General features: G+C 38.2%; 1 protein-coding gene across 3 annotated transcripts in view; it reads right to left on the bottom strand.

Moving 5' to 3' along the window:
- The window catches only part of GDAP1 (ganglioside induced differentiation associated protein 1), a 28313-nt gene extending 7075 nt beyond the window's left edge, over positions 1 to 21238 (bottom strand). The window contains exons 1-3 of one of the 3 annotated variants that reach the window (XM_010951496.3): positions 10590 to 10776; positions 9698 to 9890; positions 917 to 1090 (exon numbers count right to left, since the gene is read on the bottom strand). In XM_010951496.3, coding sequence (XP_010949798.2) covers positions 917 to 1090; positions 9698 to 9890; positions 10590 to 10706 — 484 coding nt within the window. In that variant the 5' untranslated portion in view covers positions 10707 to 10776. Of the gene's footprint in view, positions 1 to 916; positions 1091 to 9697; positions 9891 to 10589; positions 10777 to 19521 lie in introns of those variants that run through there. The other 2 variants (XM_045514035.2, XM_074354907.1) reach the window with 2 other exon arrangements.
- Positions 21239 to 21568: the final 330 nt, after the last annotated feature.

Here is a 21568-nt window from a genome sequence, read left to right as displayed (position 1 = left end):
AAAAGCCTTATTTAAAGAAATATTTACTCTAGGTGATAGAAGTATAGTCACAATACTTGTGTCAAGTCATATAATGAGTATGGATGGGGAGAAGGTGGAGGAGCAAGAGGAAGGTGAGAAGCTGGAAGAGCAGGGAGGAAAGCGGAGAGGAGAGGAGCAGCGACGGGAAGGAGGAGGCGAGGGGAGGGGAGCGGAGTATCAGAAATGAGGTAAACAGCCTAAGTCAGAGAACCACACAGGTGAGGCTTGGTGTGACGGAAAGGACGCACTTTGTGGGATTAGGAGACTTGGGTGTGAGTGTTCTGGTCAAACAGCCACAGGGTCTGACCACAGGTACCTCCCTTCCTTCCCAGCCTCCTGGGCCACAGTGCACACTGCCTCCGGCTCCTCATCCCTTGCACTGACCCTTCTCTGTCCACGGGACAGGAGGACAGGACAGCTGGAGATCACAACTCAACCTTAGTGAATCTCTAGTCACTGAGTTTAGAGGTGGAGTAACGGTGAGACAGCCTGTAGTCCCGCTCCCTCACACAATGAAATAAAAATTAAGGACCAGAAATGTGAACCTAGTTGTCCATGACTCCCAGAAGACCCCAGCTTTCCTAACTCCTAGTCCATCTGTCCATGAGAACATGTTACGTTCTTTACTTTTCTACAGGCCACTCTTCTGAGCTTTATCTAAGCTTGGCCTTCAAGGCCAAGAGCTGGAAAAATCAGGTCCTGTAGACAACAGATGTCCAGGTGAACAGCTGAAACACACATTAGTCTGACTGGTGCATGGATCAATGTATAACGTGCCTGTCCATGAAGCAAACTCAACAACCCTGTCCCAAGTCTTCATGAGATGTGCTAGATCTCAAAAATAAATTAAAAGAAGCTCTAGACAGCATTCTAGGTCTTTAAGATCTTTACATACTGCGAATCCTTGTTGTTGCATAAGCTGGGATCATGGAGTCCACAGTTAGCTCAGGATGTAGGATGCAGCCGTGTGTGTAGGCATCCATTGGCAAGGAGTCAAGTAGTTCTCGATAATGTTGTACCCGTGGGTAATACATGCTTCCTTTATCAGGCATTAACCTGGGTGTTTTTTCTAAAACACACACACAAACATTAGAGAAAAAAGTTACCAATGAGATAGTATATCCAAAGGTGAAAAAACAAAAACCCTAACCTCATCACTAACACTTTCAATATTATACGAAGGCATGTAAAGGATGCTCTCTCCCCAGCCCAGATTCTGAAAGTTTGAAGTGGACTGATGTACTAGACCAGATGCCAAACCACGATCACACTTTTCCACTCTGCAAATCACTACTCAGCCTCAAGGTTGTTACTTATGCCAACTCCTCTGTGGAACCCTCCCCAAACTCCTACAACTACTGACATCTGACCAGGTCAAGGGTGCCTTCTTCTTCTGTACATACAAAATACTCTGTACATACTTCATTATAGCCCTTATCACTTTAATTAGCTATTTGTATCTTTTTGCCCCACGAACCTCTTCGGGGCAAGGAAACTATGATCCAGGGTCTAGCATAGTGTCTCATACACGTTAGGCCCTTGGTAAACGTTGGTTAAGTGAATGAACACTCATTATGAGAAGTTGAGCAGGGACCTCTCCTTCCTAGGTTCCAATTAATGCCAAGAGTGAGCCTGAATGTGCACTGACCGTCTTCATGGAATTCACCAGGAATTCCTAACATTCTATCTGTGGAAAGTGAGTTCTGCATAATCCTCATTTGCTGGTTAAACTCTAGACTATAGACTTGTTAAGGGCAGGGGCCATGTACTGTTCTTTGTGAATCCTAAGTGCCTGATACAATGTTTGGCTCATCGTAGGTGTTTGGTAAATTCCAATTAATGAGTGAATTAATGAATATAGTCTCAAAGTGCTAGTTATTAGAGAATATTTGAGCTCTGCAGTAGTGAATGAGGACATTGAGACATTCTTCCAAGATCCCACAGCTAATTAGAGGCAGAACAAGGACCAAAGTCATTAAGTCCTAATGCAGTGCTCTGTTTCATTACATCACCCTAACATCTTCAAAGGGTTCATATTTTGAGACCATCCAAGAAGAATAAAGATGAACTAGGTGATCCAAAGGTTCCTACAAAATCAGTTCCCACTTCTGACTCCCAAACTGCCCCTGAGAAATGCCAACGAACTTGCTGATCCAACAGGTGAAAAGAACAGCCTTAACTTGATTCATTTATGTGTGCTTATTAATTTATTCATTCAGCTTGGGTTATTTATTTAATTTGGAATCCTTTTAAGCATCCCACACTCACTCATAAGCATTGACAATTCAAAGCTGGTTGCAGAGAATTTCAGGCAAAATCTCCTAATGCCAGACCAACAAGCTTTTTAAGCCAATGGGCTATTTTTGACTCTCTAATTAAAAAGATGGATTACTCCTCAAACCAGAGGGCAAATATCTAATTCCCTGCTGGGGAGTCCAATTCTGAGACCTGCATTAGAATAACCAAGAATGAAATGTCAGCTACACACTGTTCATCAACAGTGGGTCTGCCCAAGTACAGCACACCTCCTTGCTGAACTTCCAGGATCTCAGAATATTACCAGGTTCCTAACCAATGCATGCTAGGCATTTCCATGAGGATAACAGACTGGAGGCATTCTAAGGTCCCAGATATTCTAAAGAATTCTTAACCTTTGGTGTGACACTGGCCTCTTCTCAGTATAATGTCCTTAAATGTGTAAAACACAAGACATAAGTTTGCAAAGGAAAATTTATTATATTAAAAATATGTTATCAAAGTAATTTTAAACTATAAAATACTAAGATGGGTGCCTTTTATTAATACATTAACAATATCTAGAAGCAGATGTAATAGCGAGCATAAGTTCAAAGTAGTGATGGCCATAAGTGATATTTTAAGATATCTGCAATACCTTGGTATGCTGTGAACACATCACCATCACATGAACACATGAGCAAAGTCACAGGCACTGCTGAGATGGTGGTGGATTATGGCTACATTCAAAATGAAAGGAAATGATAGATTTCTATTGGAAATGAGTGAAAATAAGGATGTAATTTTTCCCCTCTAAGATATCAAATCTCCTGAACTCTATTCACAGACCACGATGGGCAACAGTTCTGAAAGTATAGTCTGAGAATCCCAGGGCTTCTCAAAGACACACTCAGGGAGTCCACAAGCCAAAGCTACTTTTATACTCATCCCAAGATGTTAATTGCTTTTTCACCCTCATTCTCTCGAGTGTCCGCTGGTATTTTCCGGAGGCTACACGACACATGATCACTCCATCACTCTGACAGTTAATGGAATGGGGGCTTGACTATTCTTCTGTTTTCAACTTTTCTCAGTTTTAATTTCTCATTTGATAAATATTGATAGGTAGCCCACATAAACAAAAGCTCTCAAATGTCCTCATTAATTTTTAAGAGAAAGGGGCCCTGAAACCAAAAAGTTTAAGAACTGCTGCTCTGGAGGTCCAAGAACCACAGGTTAACAACCATCAATGATACAGCATTTTAAAATGCTTCCCAAGTGGTTAAATTTATGGCTACTGGCTCAGGCTGCTTTCTGGTGCCAGGCCTGGGGCTTGCCTTCAGAAGACCACACCACTTCCTTCCTGGAAAAGTAAATGAGAGTGGGAAAAACAACGTCTAATTGCTTCCTGGGGAAGGTGCATCTGGCCAAGTCTGAATCCAAATGTTTAAATGCATGAAAAGGATCTTCTTCTACTCAAGGCATCATTAGTATATAACTGTCTCCTAAAACACTTTGTCAGACACAGCTTAATGTACCCACTGAACCCATGTTCTTTTCCAAGCTGACTCTCCCCCTTCAAGGACACCCTGTCCAGGGTCACACATCCAAGTGCTGCCAGCATCCTCCTGACAGCAGCGCACAACACTGTCCACTGCCTCTAGAGAGAGAGCTTTTCAAAAGACAATTGGGAATTTCCTTTGAATTATACAGAAAATCTTCCCTCTCATGCTTATCTTATTTTCTAATCCTTCCATAAAGCATTTTTGTTATGATACTGAAGAAGGAAAACCTTTTCTCGGTGTTCTACCTCAGTCAGGGGTGGGAAAGCACTAGGAGGCTTACGGGGGCAGGACAAGGAATCAGAGGACTTTTAAGAAGCAGGCAGTGAGAGGCGTTCCCAGCACTGGGGAGCAGGGTTACAGGAGTGGAAGCCAGGACTAGTGACTAAGCTGGAAGAATAAACAAGAATAAATGAATACATTGGCATAAGACCTGATTTCATTGAGGAACTGAGTAGAGACAAAGGCAGGTCATGTGTTGAACCTAAACTGAGGCAGCAAATTAGAAACAGACATAAAGCAGAAAAATATGATAAAGAACATCCAGAGAAAACGAAAGAAAAAAATTTTTTTTAATCAGAAAGAAACAATAAAAGCATTCTGCAACCATTTAATGAGGACAAGTAGTTCCATATAGTCTCAAATCCCTGTATTGCTGGGTAGAATAACAGTGGCCCTGAGCCATCAAAAAAAAAAAAAAAAATCACATTCCATGTCCCCAAGAGCAAAAAATGAAAAGATGATAATTTTATAATTTTCCTAAATTAACTGCTTACACTCCCCAGTGATGGCAGATAAAGGAGACATTATTATGCCTGTTTTCAAGAAAGACTCCCCATAGTTCTATTTGAGTAATTTTCAGGTCTCCCTTATTAGCTCAATGATAACAGATTAGACTTCAGTCCTATCTCTAGCCCTTTGCCGATTTTTTATTTTACTTAGATCACTCAGTGATGACGTTGGAATAGAAGATAATATGTAGCATGAAGCTGAACAAAATTGTACCTTTCAACTAGTCATACACCAGGCTATTACAATATAATAATAATGATAAGCAATTAAGTTACCTAAAGCAAAAGATATGGTTACAAACTGACTACAATTCAAGGTTGTCATAACTTTAGAACTAGAAAGAACATATCTAAATGCAGATGAGAAAAAACACATGGTGTCAAATTATATGTTTAGCATATGCATCCAGAATTTTCTGAGACAGCAAATTTATAGCATTATATTCAATAAATTTTATACCTTAGATGTTTAACTACTTTTTATTGAATCGGTACTATATTTAAGACTTTTACAGAAACATTTATAATTGGGGGGCAAAAACTCCTTTATCAGACAGTTTGTTTCAATTATTGTATACACATCCTGTATAATCAGGACTTCTGCATTTTAACACCCCCTCCTTCCACTAAAATTTAACAAATCACAGAAAGTTTTTTTGAAAGTTACTTTTTAAAACCACTTTTATTGGCACAATCATGAGTCTTAAAGACTCATTTTCTTTTCCTTACCATATACCATATTTTCTCTGCACTCAAGTTACAATCTTTGTGCTAATCTGCAATTTCAGTAGATGTACTAAAAAGCAGGTAATGTTATTCAACTATATATGAAAGCCTTTTATTAATAGACACAAAATTGATTATTCTACGACCTTAACAATAATCAGAAATTCCTTCCATAAATAACTGTATGTATTTTAATATAACAGTAATTTTAGAATTAATGTTCTTTTTAAAATCTGAGTTGATTTTCTATATATATATTGATAAAATTGTATCTATAAAATAACTTTATATTTCCTAATCAGACTTACATATGTTACATTAATATACCAGATAACCTGGATTACTTCCAAACAACATTCTATTTCCTAAGAATACTTAAAATGATATATATAGATATAAGACATGGGACATGAGCTTCAGAGAACTGTTACAGAATGTTTTAAATTACCGAAGTTCAACATTCACCATATGACATCCTTGATTCTAGGTCATCACTGAGTTATTTGGCAGTAATAAATAGTATGTATTCTAGTATTTTATAGTTATTTCATGCTCATTTTTTTTATTATCTAGCAGCCAAATTAAAGTTCACTAAAAGAGACTGTGATATCCCAAAAGCATAAGGATGTAAATATGTAAATCCTGATCAAATAGAAAGTTTGAGAAAGAAGAACAGGTCAGCAAGCATCATTTTTAGTACAATCCCTAATCAATAGGCTAATAAAGGATAGCAAATAACAGCAAAGGAGATGCCAGTTGACTGCACTCTGGTCTTTAGATGAATGGATACACTTAAAGCCTCTTATTATAACCATGGGCCACTATACACCTCATAAATCCATTCATTTATTATCATTCTAATTTGTCAACTTTCCTGAAAGTTCCATGCATTATTGGACAAAATGCTGCATGTTCCAAACATTTCAAATGTAGCAGGTCACAGTTTGTCATGTTCTAGATAGAACCTATACTTTTGAAGCAACTTGAGATCACACTCATTTTTTATTTCATTATTGGCTTTTGTTGGTAACTTACTAACAAGCCAGGTCTCCCATCCTTCATTAATGCAAAAGTCATATACTACTTTTAGCTTTGTTAAATTTAATCGTGTTTTTTTTTCCATTTTATTGCTCCATGAGAAGCATTTCATAAGCTAGTCATCACTTTATCTATCACAGCTTGACATCCACAAGTGTAATAGTATTTCTACTGTCTTTATTCAAATCATTTATAGAATTGTTAGGCTCAAGTCAGAAAATAGAAGCCTAAAGGGATGCTAGTAGAGATCCCTGTCCAGGCAGACATCTATTTCAATAACTCATTCATCTTAATCATTCGGAAGTATTTATTAACTCCTGTTAGAGAACATTCACACATGAGGCATTGGGAATACAGTTGGTAATGAGACAGATACTGTCTCTAACCTCACTGTGCTTACTGTGGTCTACAATTGAAATAATTAAAGTGTCATAAAATTATCATTGGATAAGTAAATGAGAGTCCATGGCTAAACAAGCAAACTGGCATAAGAAATTAATTCATGAATATTCTTCAACATGTTGTTTATTCATTGGAAAATGTGCATTACTCTCATCTAGCCACATTTGCTCCTTCATTCCACAGGAGTATTATATGAAATAATCTCAAATGCTCTCATTAAACCAAGATACACAATATCTAGAACCCTGCCCAGCACATAATGCTCATTTTTTAAGTGTTACAGACATTCTCCAGTAATGTAAAATTTAGGCCAGTTCCTTTTAATTGAGATACTCAAAATATTTTTTTTTAATTTTTAACAATCCATTCTACAACTCTGCCACACTTATGAAAGACAGTATTTTATAAATGCTTAAAGTTTAAGCAAATACTTAATGCACAGTAATTTGTAGTAGTGATTCTCAAACTTTAGTGCATATATGATTTGCTTGGGAATCTTGTTAAAATGCAGATTCTGATTCAAGAGATCTGCAGGAGAGTTTAGGAGCCTGTAGTTCTGACAAGCTCCTAATGCTGCTGATCACTAGAATACAGATTAAGTAAGAAAGTAGAATTCACCTTTCCCCTTCTCTGACAATTGGGATAACATTTGTCGATTTCTTGTCTGGCTCTTTTCCTAATCTCCATGAGTTCTTAATGATAAATATAAATTATCATAATAATAATTTTGATAATGCTCACATTTGAGGGAAACTTTGGAGACTAGACTAACCTTCATTTATATAATTGTTTTCTTGCTGTCTTCATATCTACTATGGGTTTTAGTTCTCTTAATCTCTTAACTCTTTCTGACTGAATGATTACTCTCCTTGGGAAACAGGAAGAGTGAAATAAGAGTTGACTGAACTTGCTTTATCTCTGCAACTGATAAAATGCTATCACCTAGTCCAAGAAGACAAACAAAAAAGTCGTTACCAAGGATGTGCAACAGTTTCAGACTTAGAGCTCAGATTCTTGATTATTTACTTATTCTATTGGTACAACTAGAATTAAAGTCCTTAGTTTCCCTATTTTAATCTTAACGTTTAGCCCACAGTGCCTTCTCCTCTGATTCAATAAATAGTAATAAGAACTTAGTATTTGCCTTGAACACAACTCAGAATGCATTTCAGTCTTGTGTAGTATATAGTCAAAGCAAAAGAAGCTTAAAGAAAAATGTAATAAAGCCTAATATTCACTAACATTATTATTATGATTGTTACATTGTAAAGTAACATTTTATGTTATTGAACAACTTGGAGGAGAAACAAAGCAAGGAAGAGGAGGAGGAGGAGAATGGTGGTAGCAGTAGTAGTTCAAGAGATGCTAACAAAACATTTAAATATGATTTCCCACTTACTGTATCTTTTTAAAGTTTTGATTACTTAAAGTAGAATTCTTATGCAATTACTTTGTCTTATTCACAGTATTATAATCACTTCTCCCAAGAAATACAAATTATTATTTAACAGATTTGTCCATTTCCAAAAAGCTCAAGATTGAGAAAAATTGTCTTAAGTCAATTAGCCACCATTTTCTGTACAGTCCCCAGAATTTAGACTTATCAGGAATTGCAAGTAATGACAGATGTAAAAGCAGTTCATTAAACTCTTTGGTTTAGATTGATGGCCACCTCCAGTAAGAATCCTAGGGAACTAAACACTTGGATTAAGAACAAGGGTAGCCCACTGCTGATCCAGTTCCCTAGTGTAAACCACCACCACCCCCATCCCACTATTTAGGTCTTATACCTATTTTCCTTCTAAGTCTCAGACTTTTCTGGGAGGGAACCTCATAATTTCCTTTCTCAGCTTCCAATAACTGGGGGTCACATTCTGGCTTTATCCTGCTCAGTTAACATCAACATAACTGGTGGCAGATGAAGAGTAACTGGATCTCGTACAGCCTCTTTTTCAGAGCAGCACTTAGCTGAAAGCTAGGAGTCTCTGTTCTGCTCTCAATTCTGCCAGTGATCAGCTGTGTAATCTTGGGCAAATATTGAAGCTGCAGCTCATCTCAAAGCCTTGTTGTTAGGAAGAAGTGAGACAAGGTATAAGCAGCAATGACTGTGGGAGACAGTCAATGTTACATGAAGGTTTCGATTTGAAAGGCTTGCATTCCAGCCCCATTCTGCCATAAAACTGCAACATTTACCTTAGGCAACCCCTCTGTTTCTCTTTCCTCATGTACAAAATGGGAATAACTCGTCTACCATGCTATCTCAGGTGGGATTTTTTGAAGGTGGACTAAAACAGATTATAAAATACCTGACATAAAACAGGCTGTCAATAAATAGTTATTACTTAAAAGCATTGTACAAATTTAAGCCCTGTAATTCCTCACAAAGGATATAAAATTCAAACAATACAGAAGTAACCAAGGGCAAAGATCTCTGAGTGTACCAACATTCTAATCTCCCTTGCCTAGAATTTATTCCTCTTTTTCCCTCCTACTGTTTTTTAAGGTGGAACCATTTGATAGACTAGATGAAACTGATCTTCACATTATACCTTTAGAATCAACATTATGAATTTGACTTCAAGGCTAATAGATCACCCCCACAAGCCATACACCTGCAGGGTTTATTGCAAGTGAATTTAAAAGGGAGTTTCCAACATTAAAATTGGTAGTTTACATTAAATCTTTTAAATAGAGTTATACTGGCTTATACAAAATTTACGCAATTTTTTCCATTTTATATTTGTGTGCTTATGGAAATGGAAAAGGTTTTTGGCACTAAACCATCATCATGAAACCAAAAAGAAGGAAGGAAGGAAGGGAGGAAAAAGGAAGGAAGGGAAGGAGGGAAGGAAGGTGGGGGAGGAAATACATATATTTGTGTTGAAAGTAAATCCAAGAAATCACAAATAGCCTTAACATTACCATCCAGGAAAGTCTGTTCAAGATAATCAATGATCTGAGTGGCCTCACAAATAATGTTTTCCCCGTGGATAAGGACAGGCACTTCTCCAGTTGAGTTCAAACGCATAAACCAAGGCTCATTGTGCTCACTCAGGGGCAGACTTACATCATGTTCCTCGCACTTCAATGCCTTTTCAGCAATTACCAAGCGCACCTGGAAGAGTTCACACTGGTTACCACAACATGTGCAGGCTTTTAATTGAATGGCATCCCTGGATACCACTAAGCAGTTTTTTTGGTGCTACCCTGAGTTATTAATATTTTCAACATTCTTTTTAATTATTCCTATACCTGGTATTGACAAGTGAAACGTATTCTAGGATCTTGCTTTTATATGTTAGAAAAGATAATAAAATAAGTAATGAAAATGATTCTGGCTATATTCATTCCACAGTCATCCTCTCCATCACTACTACTTTCTTTGTGTCCTAAACCTTATTTATGTGCCTTCTCCTGACAAGGCCTTGAAACAGATACGCCAGGCCTGTGGAAGAGAGCGAATGCGACCCAGAGCAAAAGAAGGAACTGTAGATTATGCGGCTGCAGGAAGGCGCTTCCCTCCCTGCCTCCCTCTTCCAAGGCCCCGAGACAAGGCCTCCAGCCCAAATACCGAAAGTGATGGGGAGTTTTGTCGCATTTCATGAGTGGCAGTGCCTGACTCATCCCTTGCCAGCTCAGCCTGGTTCTCCTTTCTCCTGCACAAGGCGCATCCTTGCCCCACAAGGGAGCGCCCCCCGGGCTTAGGGCGTGGAGGCCGGTTTCTAGGTGCTCTGGCTTACCCGGGCGACACCCAGAGGGAGCTGTCCCGGTGCTGAAACCTGATCTGCGCCGCCTGCCGGGCCGAGGCCTTTACCTTTTGAGAGCTGAAGGAATGCGTCCAGTGGTACAGAATGAGCTTAACCTCTGCGTCCGACTTGCCTTCCGCCATCAAAGGCGTGCCCCCTTTCTGCTCGTCCTGCCTCCGAGCCATTTCGGGCTGCGTGAGCGCGGGAGGGCCTCGATTGTCCGCCCTTTACTTCCCCCACCCACACTGCCCTGCAGAGTATCCTTAGCTTTCCCGCGATGCCACCCGGAGCTGGGAAAGTTCGCGCGGACGAATGGAACACTGGGAAATGTAGTTTCGCGGGGGAGAAAGCGCCGGGGCCGAGTCTGCAAAGACGCGGGGGCGTCTGCGTTCCAGAAAGCCTCTGGGGTACGCAAGTCCCCTGGAAGGTGCAAGTGGACGTTTGTTAGGGAAAACAATCTAAAATATGAGTCCCTGATTATTAAAGTGAATAATGAATAATGCTGATTGCAAATTACTCATCGGTTTTGCAGGTAGAGGTTGCTTAGGTACAAAAGCATCACTTTCCCAGGATATTTAGAGCCTGTGCCTTTGGCGAAAGGGAAAGTCCGGTTGATAGACAAACAGGTTAAGGATTTAAGAGTTTTCATTAGAAGATGCTACTATGGCGTCATGTAATAATAATAGTAGTAGTAGTAGTAGTAATTATTATTATTAATAATTAATAATAATAAATCTCATTAACAATGCTGAGTTAAAATAGCCTAGGTTTGTTTTTTTTTTTTATTGAAGTACTGTCAATTTCTGGTGTACAGCACAACGTCCCAGTCATGCATATACATACATATATTCATTTTCATATTTTTTTCATTAAAGGTTATTACAAGATACTGAACATAGTTCCCTGTGCTATACAGCAGAAACTTTTTAAATCTATTTTTACCTATAGTGGCTAACATTTATAAATCTCAAACTCCTTTTCCCGAGTAACCATAAGAGTGTTTACTAAGTCTGCAAGTCTGTTTCTGTTTTGCAGATGAGGTCATAGTGTCCTTTTTTTTTTAGATTCTACATATGAGTGATATCATATGGTATTTTTCTTTCTCTTTCTGACTTACTTCATTTGGAATGATGATCTCTAGGTCCATCCATGTTGTTGCAAACAGCATTATTTTATTCTTTTTTATGGCTGAGTAGTATTCCATTGTATAAATATACCACAGCTTCTTTATGCAGTCGTCTGTCGATGGATATTTGGGTTGTTTACATGTCTTGGCTATTGCATATAGTGCTGCTATGAACATTGGGGTGCATGTATCTTTTTGAATTAGCATTCCCTCTGAATATATACCCAGAAATGGGATTGCTGGATCATAATATAAGTCTATTTTTAATCTTTTGAGGAATCTCCATACTGTTTTCCATAATGACTGCACCAAACTACATTCCCACCAGCAGTGCAGGAGGGTTCCCTTTTCTCCACAGCCCCTCCAGCATTTATTGTCCATGGACTTTTGAATGATGGCCATTCTGACTGGTGTGAGGTGATACCTCATTATAGTTTTGATTTGCACTTCTCTGATAATTAGTAATATTGAACATTTTTTCATGTGCCTACTGGCCACTCGTATGTCTTCATTAGAGAATTGCTTATTTAGGTCTTCTGCCCATTTTTGGATTGGGTTGTTTTTTTTGTTGTTGTTATTAAGTTGTATAAGTTGTTCATATATTCTGGAAATTAAGCCTTTGTCAGTCGCATCATTTGCAAATACTTTCTTCCATTCCATAGGCTGTCATTTCATTTTGCTTATGGTTTCTTTTGCTGTGCAAATGCTTATGAGTTTAATTAGGCCTCATTTGTTTATTTTTTGCTCTTATTTCTATTGCCTGGGTAGACTGCCCTAGGAGAACATTGCTAAGATTTGTGTCAGAGAATGTTTTGCCTATGTTTTCTTCTAGGAGATATATCATGTCTTGTCTTATATTTAAGTCTTCAAGCCACTTTGACTTTATTTTTGTGTATGGTGTAAGGGAGTGTTCTAACTTCATTGATTTACATGCTGCTATCCAGTTTTCCCAACACCATTTGCTGAAGAGATTCTCTTTTCTCCACTGTATATTCTTACTTCCTTTGTTGAAGATTAATTGACCATAGGTCTGTGAGTATATTTCTGGGCTCTCTATTCTGTTCCATTGAACCATATGTCTGTTTTTATGCCAATACCATGCTGTTTTGATTACCGTGGCTCTGTAGTATTGTCTGAAATCTGAGAGGGTTATGCCTCCAGCTTCATTCTTTTTCTTCAATATTGCTTTGGCAATTCTGGGTCTTTAGTGATTCCATATAAATTTTAGGATTGTTTGTTCTAGTTCTGTGAAAAGTGCCCTGAGTAATTTGATAGGGATTGAATTAAATCTGTAAATTGCCTTGGGCAGTATAGCCATAAAATAGCTTAGTTGTTAAACACAGAATTTTTAGAGCAGAACTACCTGGGTTCATTTCCTGGTTTTTCAATTTTCCCAATTTTTGAGGTGGAGATAATTCTATTTCCTTCCTAAGGTTTTTTTGTGAGAAATAAGTAACTAAATACAGTATTAAACACTCAAAACAACCTAAAATGTTCTAGACACTAAATATTATGTACAAGTTCAGTTGCCTTACAAACATTCTTTTTATAACCATAGTCAAGATCATAATTTTATGCTAATCTAGTTATTATTGTACACCTCTCAAACTTAGCATAAATAGTAAATAAATAAAATTTCTCTTTCAGGAAATATGTATTAATATGACCATGAAATGACTGCTTGTATAATTCATTCAGCAAATATTTATTGAGTACCTACCATGTTCCAAGCATTGTACTGGGCCCCACCAATATGAAGATGTATAAGACCTGATACCTGGCACCCAAGATATGTCTGGTGGCAGAGACAACAAAATAAGTAGGCAACCAAGTGGAGATGAGAACTGTCAATCTTAGGGTGAACACAGGTACTCAGAGAAAAGAGAGGCAGGTACCCAACTCAGGTCAAAATGTGCCCCCCGGAAGAAACAAAATCTCATGAGGTCCTTCCTGCCCTTTATAACACTTCGTTTGTTGTTCTCTATGATTCTTTTATAATTTTTCAGGATTTTTATATCTTTTTATACCCTTCAATGAATTCAAATGCTACAGCAAAAGTGATCCTTACCAAATTTGTTTTTTATCAATTCACTCTTCAGAGAAATAAAGGAAAAAGCAAAATTTTGACATCAGACAGAGTGGGGTTTAGATTCTAGCTCCACCCTTAACCTGACCTCTCTTGAACCTTCACTTCATTGTGTGCAAAATATGGGTGTATAAGAATATATGACTGCACAGGAATTCAATGAGAGGCTGTGCACAAGGCACTTAGCACAGTGCCTGTGCAATAGCAGTTGATGAAAGCATGCGTGGAAAAGCCCCTCTGTGATGTTAAGAGGACGTCATATGACTCTTGCTTGTCTCTCTTTGGGCCTTAAAATGTTTACTACTGCTGTATAATCCTCCTCTCCCATTCCTCTTCAGAAGATTCATTTTTAATTCTCCAACTTCAGACTCTAATGTATACTGTCGGTTCCCCTTCCTTAATGTGCCCAAGTCCCCTCAATATCTGAATAAACAACATTCTTGTTAAGTCCTTTGTCACTTGCAGCTGAAAGAGTCCTGACATTAAAGCCCCAGTCTGTCAAACACTGAGCACTTTCTCTGTCACATATTCCCAGCAGCAAAGCCACATGTTAATCAGTGGATTGACTGATTACCGTGTTGGTGTTAAATATTAAGTATTGAATATGTCCTTGGAAGTGTAAGTGTATATAGAGCTTCTGAAAGGAAATTTATCAGTCCACATCAATAACCTTGAAAGCGGGTGTAACTTCCAACAGTTCCTCTATTTGCAATTTAACCAAGGAAATAACTGGAGCAAATTCTGGTCCTAAAAATCTATTTCCCCCTTCTTTGATGATGGTAGAAATTCTAGCTAAGCACATGACTGCTGAGAAGAAAAACTGCATTTCCCAGGCTCCACTGCAGATAAACGTGGCATGTGACTAGTTTCTAACAAATGGGATATAATAGACATGCCAAAGGGCCAGTTCTGGGAATCCTCCTAAAGGAGATGGTTGGTCCTGTGCCTCTTCTTCATCCCATCCCTCCCTCCTGCTACCAGGAGAGTGAATACTGGCTGGAACCATGAAGAATGGGGCCATACCCTATGGATGGCGAGCCCTGAGCTGACCTTGAGAATCTTAGGGCATTGGGAAGCAGAATGACCACGTGAACCTGTCTGCAAACCTCCAAACGGGAGAGATAAAGCATCTTGTTTAAGACACTGTTATTTGGTCCTTTTTCTGGGTGCTATTGTCTTAACCTACCCTCACTACTACATCAACCTTGTGAAATATAAGTGGCTTTTATTTCTTTGTGCATCGATATACTGTAATTTTTCTATACTAAATATGTGCTACTTTTACTTCTTAAAGACTTGAATATTACAAGAATGTCATTAAACAGATGAGGTAAGGAAGCATGATGGTTTGATTTGGTTTGGTTTCGAAATCACGATAGGGGTAGAAAAAGAACTGTTCCATCTACTTCCATTGATCCATAATCTCTGTTATTTTCCATCCTCATAAAAGCCACTCTGAGGTAATATAAAAACCTTATTGTCTATTCACATCATTATTCAGAGCTTCTACTAAACTGTGTGTGTGTGTTCTGCAGCTATGAGTTTTTGTACATCATTACATTAGATTGTGGGCTCCAGGCAAACAGGAGCCAGATCCAGGTTAATGTACTTCTTCAATATGCATTTGTTGAGCTCTACCTGTCCTGGGAACAGTGCCAGATTTAGAAGATATGAAGTTAAAAGTCACAGTCACTGGGACTCAAGTGTGGAGAGAGAAAAATGAAACTTCAACACAGTGCCGTAATTGCTCTGATATCTGAGAGATTATGATGGGAATATAGAGAAAGGCACCTAATATAGACAGGTTTTCCAGAAGAGGTGATGCTCTTTATTCCAACTGGTACCACTAATGCAATTACCAGTCTTCCCAGTGCTGTGCTTTCACCTGTTCATACCGCCTCGACAGAGCTGATTGTTTAATTTTCAGGAATTTGGCAAGCTGGATGTTCAACACAGCCAGTATTAAAGATTAAATAAGATTAAATTGTATTTAAGTAAATTATTTTTAAAATAAAGCTAGCAAATACTCAAAACAGCCTTTCAAATTATTTTGCTGTGTTTATCATTATCTATAATATACTCTAGAGTTTATTTTTTTATGTCTATTATGTTTGGGTGATGGAAATCATAATAGGGGTGGGCTGTGTGCCTCTCTTTTAACTCCCTGTTCAGCCACATCATATTAGTAGCTTAAAACTGGCCGTGGTAGGAGTATTTACACTACAGAAATCTGTAAGTGCTATCTGCCATGTGTTTGGGGTTTTTTTCCTGGAGAGTTGGTTGTTAAATATTTACCAGCACACCACGAATGCATGTATTTTATTTAGTATTTAATAGATGGTTTTGATGACAATGATGATCAGGAGAACTGTGGGTCAATTTGTGAATGAGTATGTTTGTATGTTCATCTGCTTTGGGCACCTTTTCTTGTCCCACCCAGCTTTAGTTCTGCTTCCTTCTCCATTTCTCAGACCCCACTATCCTTATTTCCTTTTCAGCCTCTACATTCTTTTTAGGAAGAAAATAAATGTGCACACATTTGTCTGCCCACCGTTAAACACCGAGCACTTTCTCTAGCACATCTCCCCAGCAACAAAACCATGAACCAGTAAACACTGAAAGAACTGATCATTGCATTGGTGTTTAACATTAATAATACCTTATAAACAAAAGGAATAGTGTGGAATTTTGGTGTATGAAAATCACAGACCACTTTCTTACACTCTCATCTCATCCTCATGATAGCCTGTAAGGTAGCTACCATCCATAATACCTGAGCAATTGGTCCAAAGTCCCAGAGCTGGTCAGCAAAAGAGCTATAACTCCAACACGACTTTTCTAACTCTTGGTCGAGTATTATTTTCTACAACACTACACTAGTTTTAAACCAAAAACAGAAAGTTGTGGACTTTCAAGCTTTATACAGACTGGGGTACACTTTAGGAAAAATATAGCCACCCTCTTGAAAAGCAGTCCACATGGATATGTATACTTCTATCAGAACACAAACTACCGTAACAAACTACTGTTTATATGTCTTTCTTGTGAATTAGACTCTGAGCCTCTTAAGGTCGAAGACCTAATACTGTTCATTTTAGTATCCCCGAGAATCCAAAATAGTGCTTGGTACGTAAAAGATGCTCCAAAACTGCTTATTAATAATGGAGAAAAAAGGGTAGATAACCGCCACCAACAGCAGCGACAACAAAAAGTGACAGAAAAACAACAATAATAACAAATTATAGCCTATTTCATCTACTGCTCTAGAAATTCAATGTGTAAAGGCAATTTCATTTGACAAATTAAATACTTACAAATCTGGACTGTGTATCATGGCTTAGTAAATTGATTATTTTTATCTTAATTTTTTTGAAATTCTTTATTCATTTGAATATTTGTGAGTGAATGAAGTTAAAATGGATCTGATTGATGCTAAAATAATAGATCAGCCTGGATCAGTTTACCTACAGTTATGATAAAAATCTACCAGATATGCTGGATACACAGGTATATCCAGTTTGGGAAAATACCTTGAGCTAAACAATTATAATTTGTGCACTTTTCTTTATGTCTTATGCTTCAGTCAACTTTTAATTTATCATATAGAACTTTTATAGCTGAATGATGTATATATTTATAAAAATTATCATTGTCTAAAGTTCTATTACTGATATTACCTATTTTGATGAGTAATGGGTAATTCATATATATATGTACATATATATAATATTTTTTAATGTATGTCAGCTAACCCAGAGATCTTGAAAACTTTTGACAAATTGAAATACTCGGCTTTTGTTTTTTTAAGTACTTTTACAAATGACCACAAGAGGTCCCTATTTTTTTAAGAATAAGAAATCCCCTGCGATTTTTTTTTTCCTTTGACAAATTAGAAAACAGAAATGGTAATGTGCTCCAGAGAATGTATTTAACTAATTAAGCTATCTGGTTAAAAAATCAAATTTTCCAAAATTAGGGGAAAAAATCTTTTATGCATATGTAAAAAAAAATAGAATCTGCTAATAACAGCAACATTAATACTAAGCACCAAGAAGCTGTCTTGCCTGCTTTACCTGACCCAGGCCAGTTATCTGACCCATGTGAATTGCATAAGATTTGTAACTGGTATACACATAAGAGAAAAGGGTGGGGGAAGGTCCTTATTTAGAAATCATTTTTGAGAATTTTTATCTCAAATGTTAAAAATTCCTGTTCTCTAATATTCTCAGACATCTACAAAACTAATTATCTAATTAATGAGATGAAAGATGGCTCCTCAAATACATTGATTTGATGAAGTAATTTCCATGGTTCCAACTGCTTTACCAGCGCTCTGATCATCTTGACTCCTATATTTATCACCACGGTTCTCGAAGTGTAATCCCCTAACAGACCATCATCACCTGGGAACTTGTTTAAAATGCACAGTTTACTTAATCAGGAACTCTAAGGTGGAACCCAGCAATGATGTTTTTAAAAACCCTCCAGGTTTTTCCGAAGCACATTAAGTCTGAGAACAACCAATTTAGTGTATAACTAATGAGCCATCTCAATTCCCAGTCCCCAGTCCGCCCCATCTGTAAAATTTGTAGAGCAGAACAGTGCATGAAAGTCAAAGGCTAACTCATGGTATCTGGAAGAAAAGGCTACATAACTTGGAACCACTTCCACAAAACAGCCTGGTAAAAACCCCCTGGTGCCAAGCCACCAGTCAGAGTTTACAGGCTCAGGACACCAAAACTCCTTCACTTCCCCCTCAAAAAATGTAGATTACCCACGGCGGGCTTCTAGGCAAAAGCCTCAACAACCTTAGAATAATAGCCCAGATTTGCTTTTGAAATTCTAAAATCTTTCTTCTGGTCTTTCTTGCATCCCAGAGCAAAGAGTCATGTTTAATACTAAATGCAATTTATTAATTCAGGAGGCTCTTGCTGTGAGGTTATTGTATACTTACATATCAAATTATTAAATTATTATATTTGGTTAATTTCCTAGTTTCTCAAAGGATCACTACTAATGTTAACAGTACACTGAATTCTTTATTTTTTTGGTAGAGAATTCACTTTGAGCCGTATTTCTGGTGCAAAGGATTTGACATATCTGTCCATCCTCTCTCACCCGTCTCTATTTTGATGAATGGTACAGATTTTAGAATAAATACATGAATATGGACCAGTATTCAATTAAAACAAAGATTCATTTGCACTACGTGGTTGCTAATATTTTTTGAAGGGTTTACTGTGCACCAGGAACTATTTTGAAGACTTTGTAAGTGAATTGTATTTAACACTTGCAAAATCCCTAAGTCAGGAAGAAATATCATCTCTGTTTTATAGGTGAGGATACTGAAGCACAGAAAGGTCAGGAAATTTCCCAAACTCACACTATTAGTAACTGTCGAAACTAGGACTTAACCCCACAGGTTCATTTCGGGACTTCACACTGTACTCACTGGAGTAGTTCATTAAAAGAACACTTTGGTGATTACATTAATGTGCAAATATCACTTATAATATGAGAGTAAGAGAAATCAAAGAAGAAAGAAAAGGAGTCACTTCCCAGCCCTACTTGTATTTGAATAGTATCACTAACATTTCTTTCCTTAACGGTACAATAATAAAAAGATCTACTTATAAATGTTTGCAACTATGAAACCCCTAGGATATTTATATATGAAAAAAGCACCCAGGATATTTATTGCTTATGTCTGAAATTGAAGCTTTTTATTAGTTAACATTTCCTAAGGTTAATATAGTCTTACTAATTTACAATGTACATATGTACCTACCATTCAGCCTTTATCGTAACCACAGAATTGCCATCCTCTCAGCAGAAGATACCTTTTTCTTCCTTTTTCCCAGTAGATGACTCAAGTAGTCTTCCAGGACACCATCTTTTATCACTTTTGTTTTAGTTTTAAAGGACTCTTTCCAGGGGTTTAAGATCATTTGGCATTTATCCTGGTAATTCAAATTAGAATATTTAGTAATATATTGGAATTTATTTTTCCAATGTCCTTGCTTTTGCATTCTTTTAGTCACTAAATAATAAGCAGAGAAGTTAATTTATGCCTGCATTGTCCCTGGCCACATGAGAAAAATGGCATTAAAACTCAGAGGCATAAGCTTTAACAAAAGAAAATGTTAATGTTGCAAGGATTGCTCTAAGTAAGAGTTTGCTTTGTGAATGTATAAATAGGACAAGATAAGGTTCTGGGCAGCAGCGGATCCCAAGCACCAAATAGTCATCTATGTTCCTTTGGCACCAACTTCAACACACTGGCATAGTCTTTTTTCTTAACCACCCAACGTCAGCAGGGACATTGAGAGAACAAACATAAGAGCTAGGGCTATAAAAACTACTTCATTTATCTTGCTGGTCTTAGTACTATTCTGAAGAAGCATAAGATAATAATGACATGGAAACACAGTGCTGAATTTTACACTGAGGTCTCAAAGCCTAAAGCATTTCTTACATGCTGTACTGTCCAAATGAAAGCAATATCGTAATGCATGGAGGAAAGATTCATTTAAATCCTAAGTACGTAACCGAAAACAGATGAAAGCATGGAATTGAATCTGTGCCTGTTAAAGCCATGTGAGGGAGACAGGTGACATGTGGCCACAGTGAACCTGTTTCCAGTGACTCCCTCCGTGACATTGGGGACTGATCAGAGAGACCAAGTGAACCACAAAGATCCAGAGAGAAGGAGCTGGGCTTTGTAAGAAATGATCCTTTTAGAGCAGGGAGGTTTAACAGAAAAAGAAAAACTGGTCAAATTCAGGTGATGCTTTGGTTTTCAAAACACACGGGAAAAATCAGGCACATCTATTAACCGAACATGTTTTCAGCCTAAAAAACTACTGCTGTATGCAAGTTATGAAAATGCAAAAGCCCAGCTTTGCCAGTTGAATGGCAAAAGAATGTAAAGATTGGAGAAATCACAACCCCACCCAGAGACACAGCCATACATTATAGGAAATTGAAATATATGTGAAAAGGGGCACAGTTAGATGAAGCACCAGGAGTCATGGTCTGCAAAGGGAGACGTCAGGAATTCTGAAGAAGCCGCTTCCTCCAAGACCTCCCAGAGTAAAGGTGCTGATTCTGTGCAATGAGGTAGCTGAAATCCGATGGGTCCACTTTAAATAACTGGTGACCAACGAGAGCCCTTTTTTTCACCTTCCTCATTACGCATGTGCCTTGATGGCCGTGGCAGCTGCAGACAGCAGCAAGTTCTCAGGCAGACATGCAGGGAAGTTCTGGGCTCAGCTCTCATGAGCCCCGAGCCAGCTGTCCGGAAAGCCGATTTAGAACGGACTCCCCGTGGCCAGAAGGGTGCCGAGTCCCCGCTAGCTCTGCGGTGGGGTCTCTGCCCCCTTTCTCTGTGTGCTGAGTCACAGCTCCAAAATCCAGCCTCTCCATCCATATCAGCTCTGATGCATGCTTCCTCCAAACCCCCGAGCCAGCCCCATGTAGCCAGGAGGCCTGTTGGGTGCTGCAAATGTGATCCTCTCTGTCGTTTCGGTCTCAGCAGAAGAGCAACATGACCATATTTATTGCTGTTGCTATTCTGGGGGCTGGATGACGTTTCTTCTCCCCTTGTGGCTGAGCACTGCCCGTTCATCTTTCACCACTCCCTCCAAGTCTGCAAGACTGAAACCGATGATACAAATAGATGCCATCAGGAGGAAAGTTAAAATGAGAAGTTCTGAAGTATTCCCAAATCTATCTGCTGTATGGCATGAGAAGCTATAAATTCTGCAGCCCTACATTTTCTGGGTACTGGGTGGCATTCCACTATTCTCACCCACTGCTATTGGTGGTGACTTTGC

The sequence above is a fragment of the Camelus bactrianus genome, chromosome 29, assembly GCF_048773025.1.
Source record: "Camelus bactrianus isolate YW-2024 breed Bactrian camel chromosome 29, ASM4877302v1, whole genome shotgun sequence".
NCBI classification, from domain to species: Eukaryota; Metazoa; Chordata; class Mammalia; order Artiodactyla; family Camelidae; genus Camelus; species Camelus bactrianus.
The sequence above is the reverse complement of the archived record's forward strand: the minus strand, read 5'-3'. Positions and strand labels throughout refer to the sequence as shown.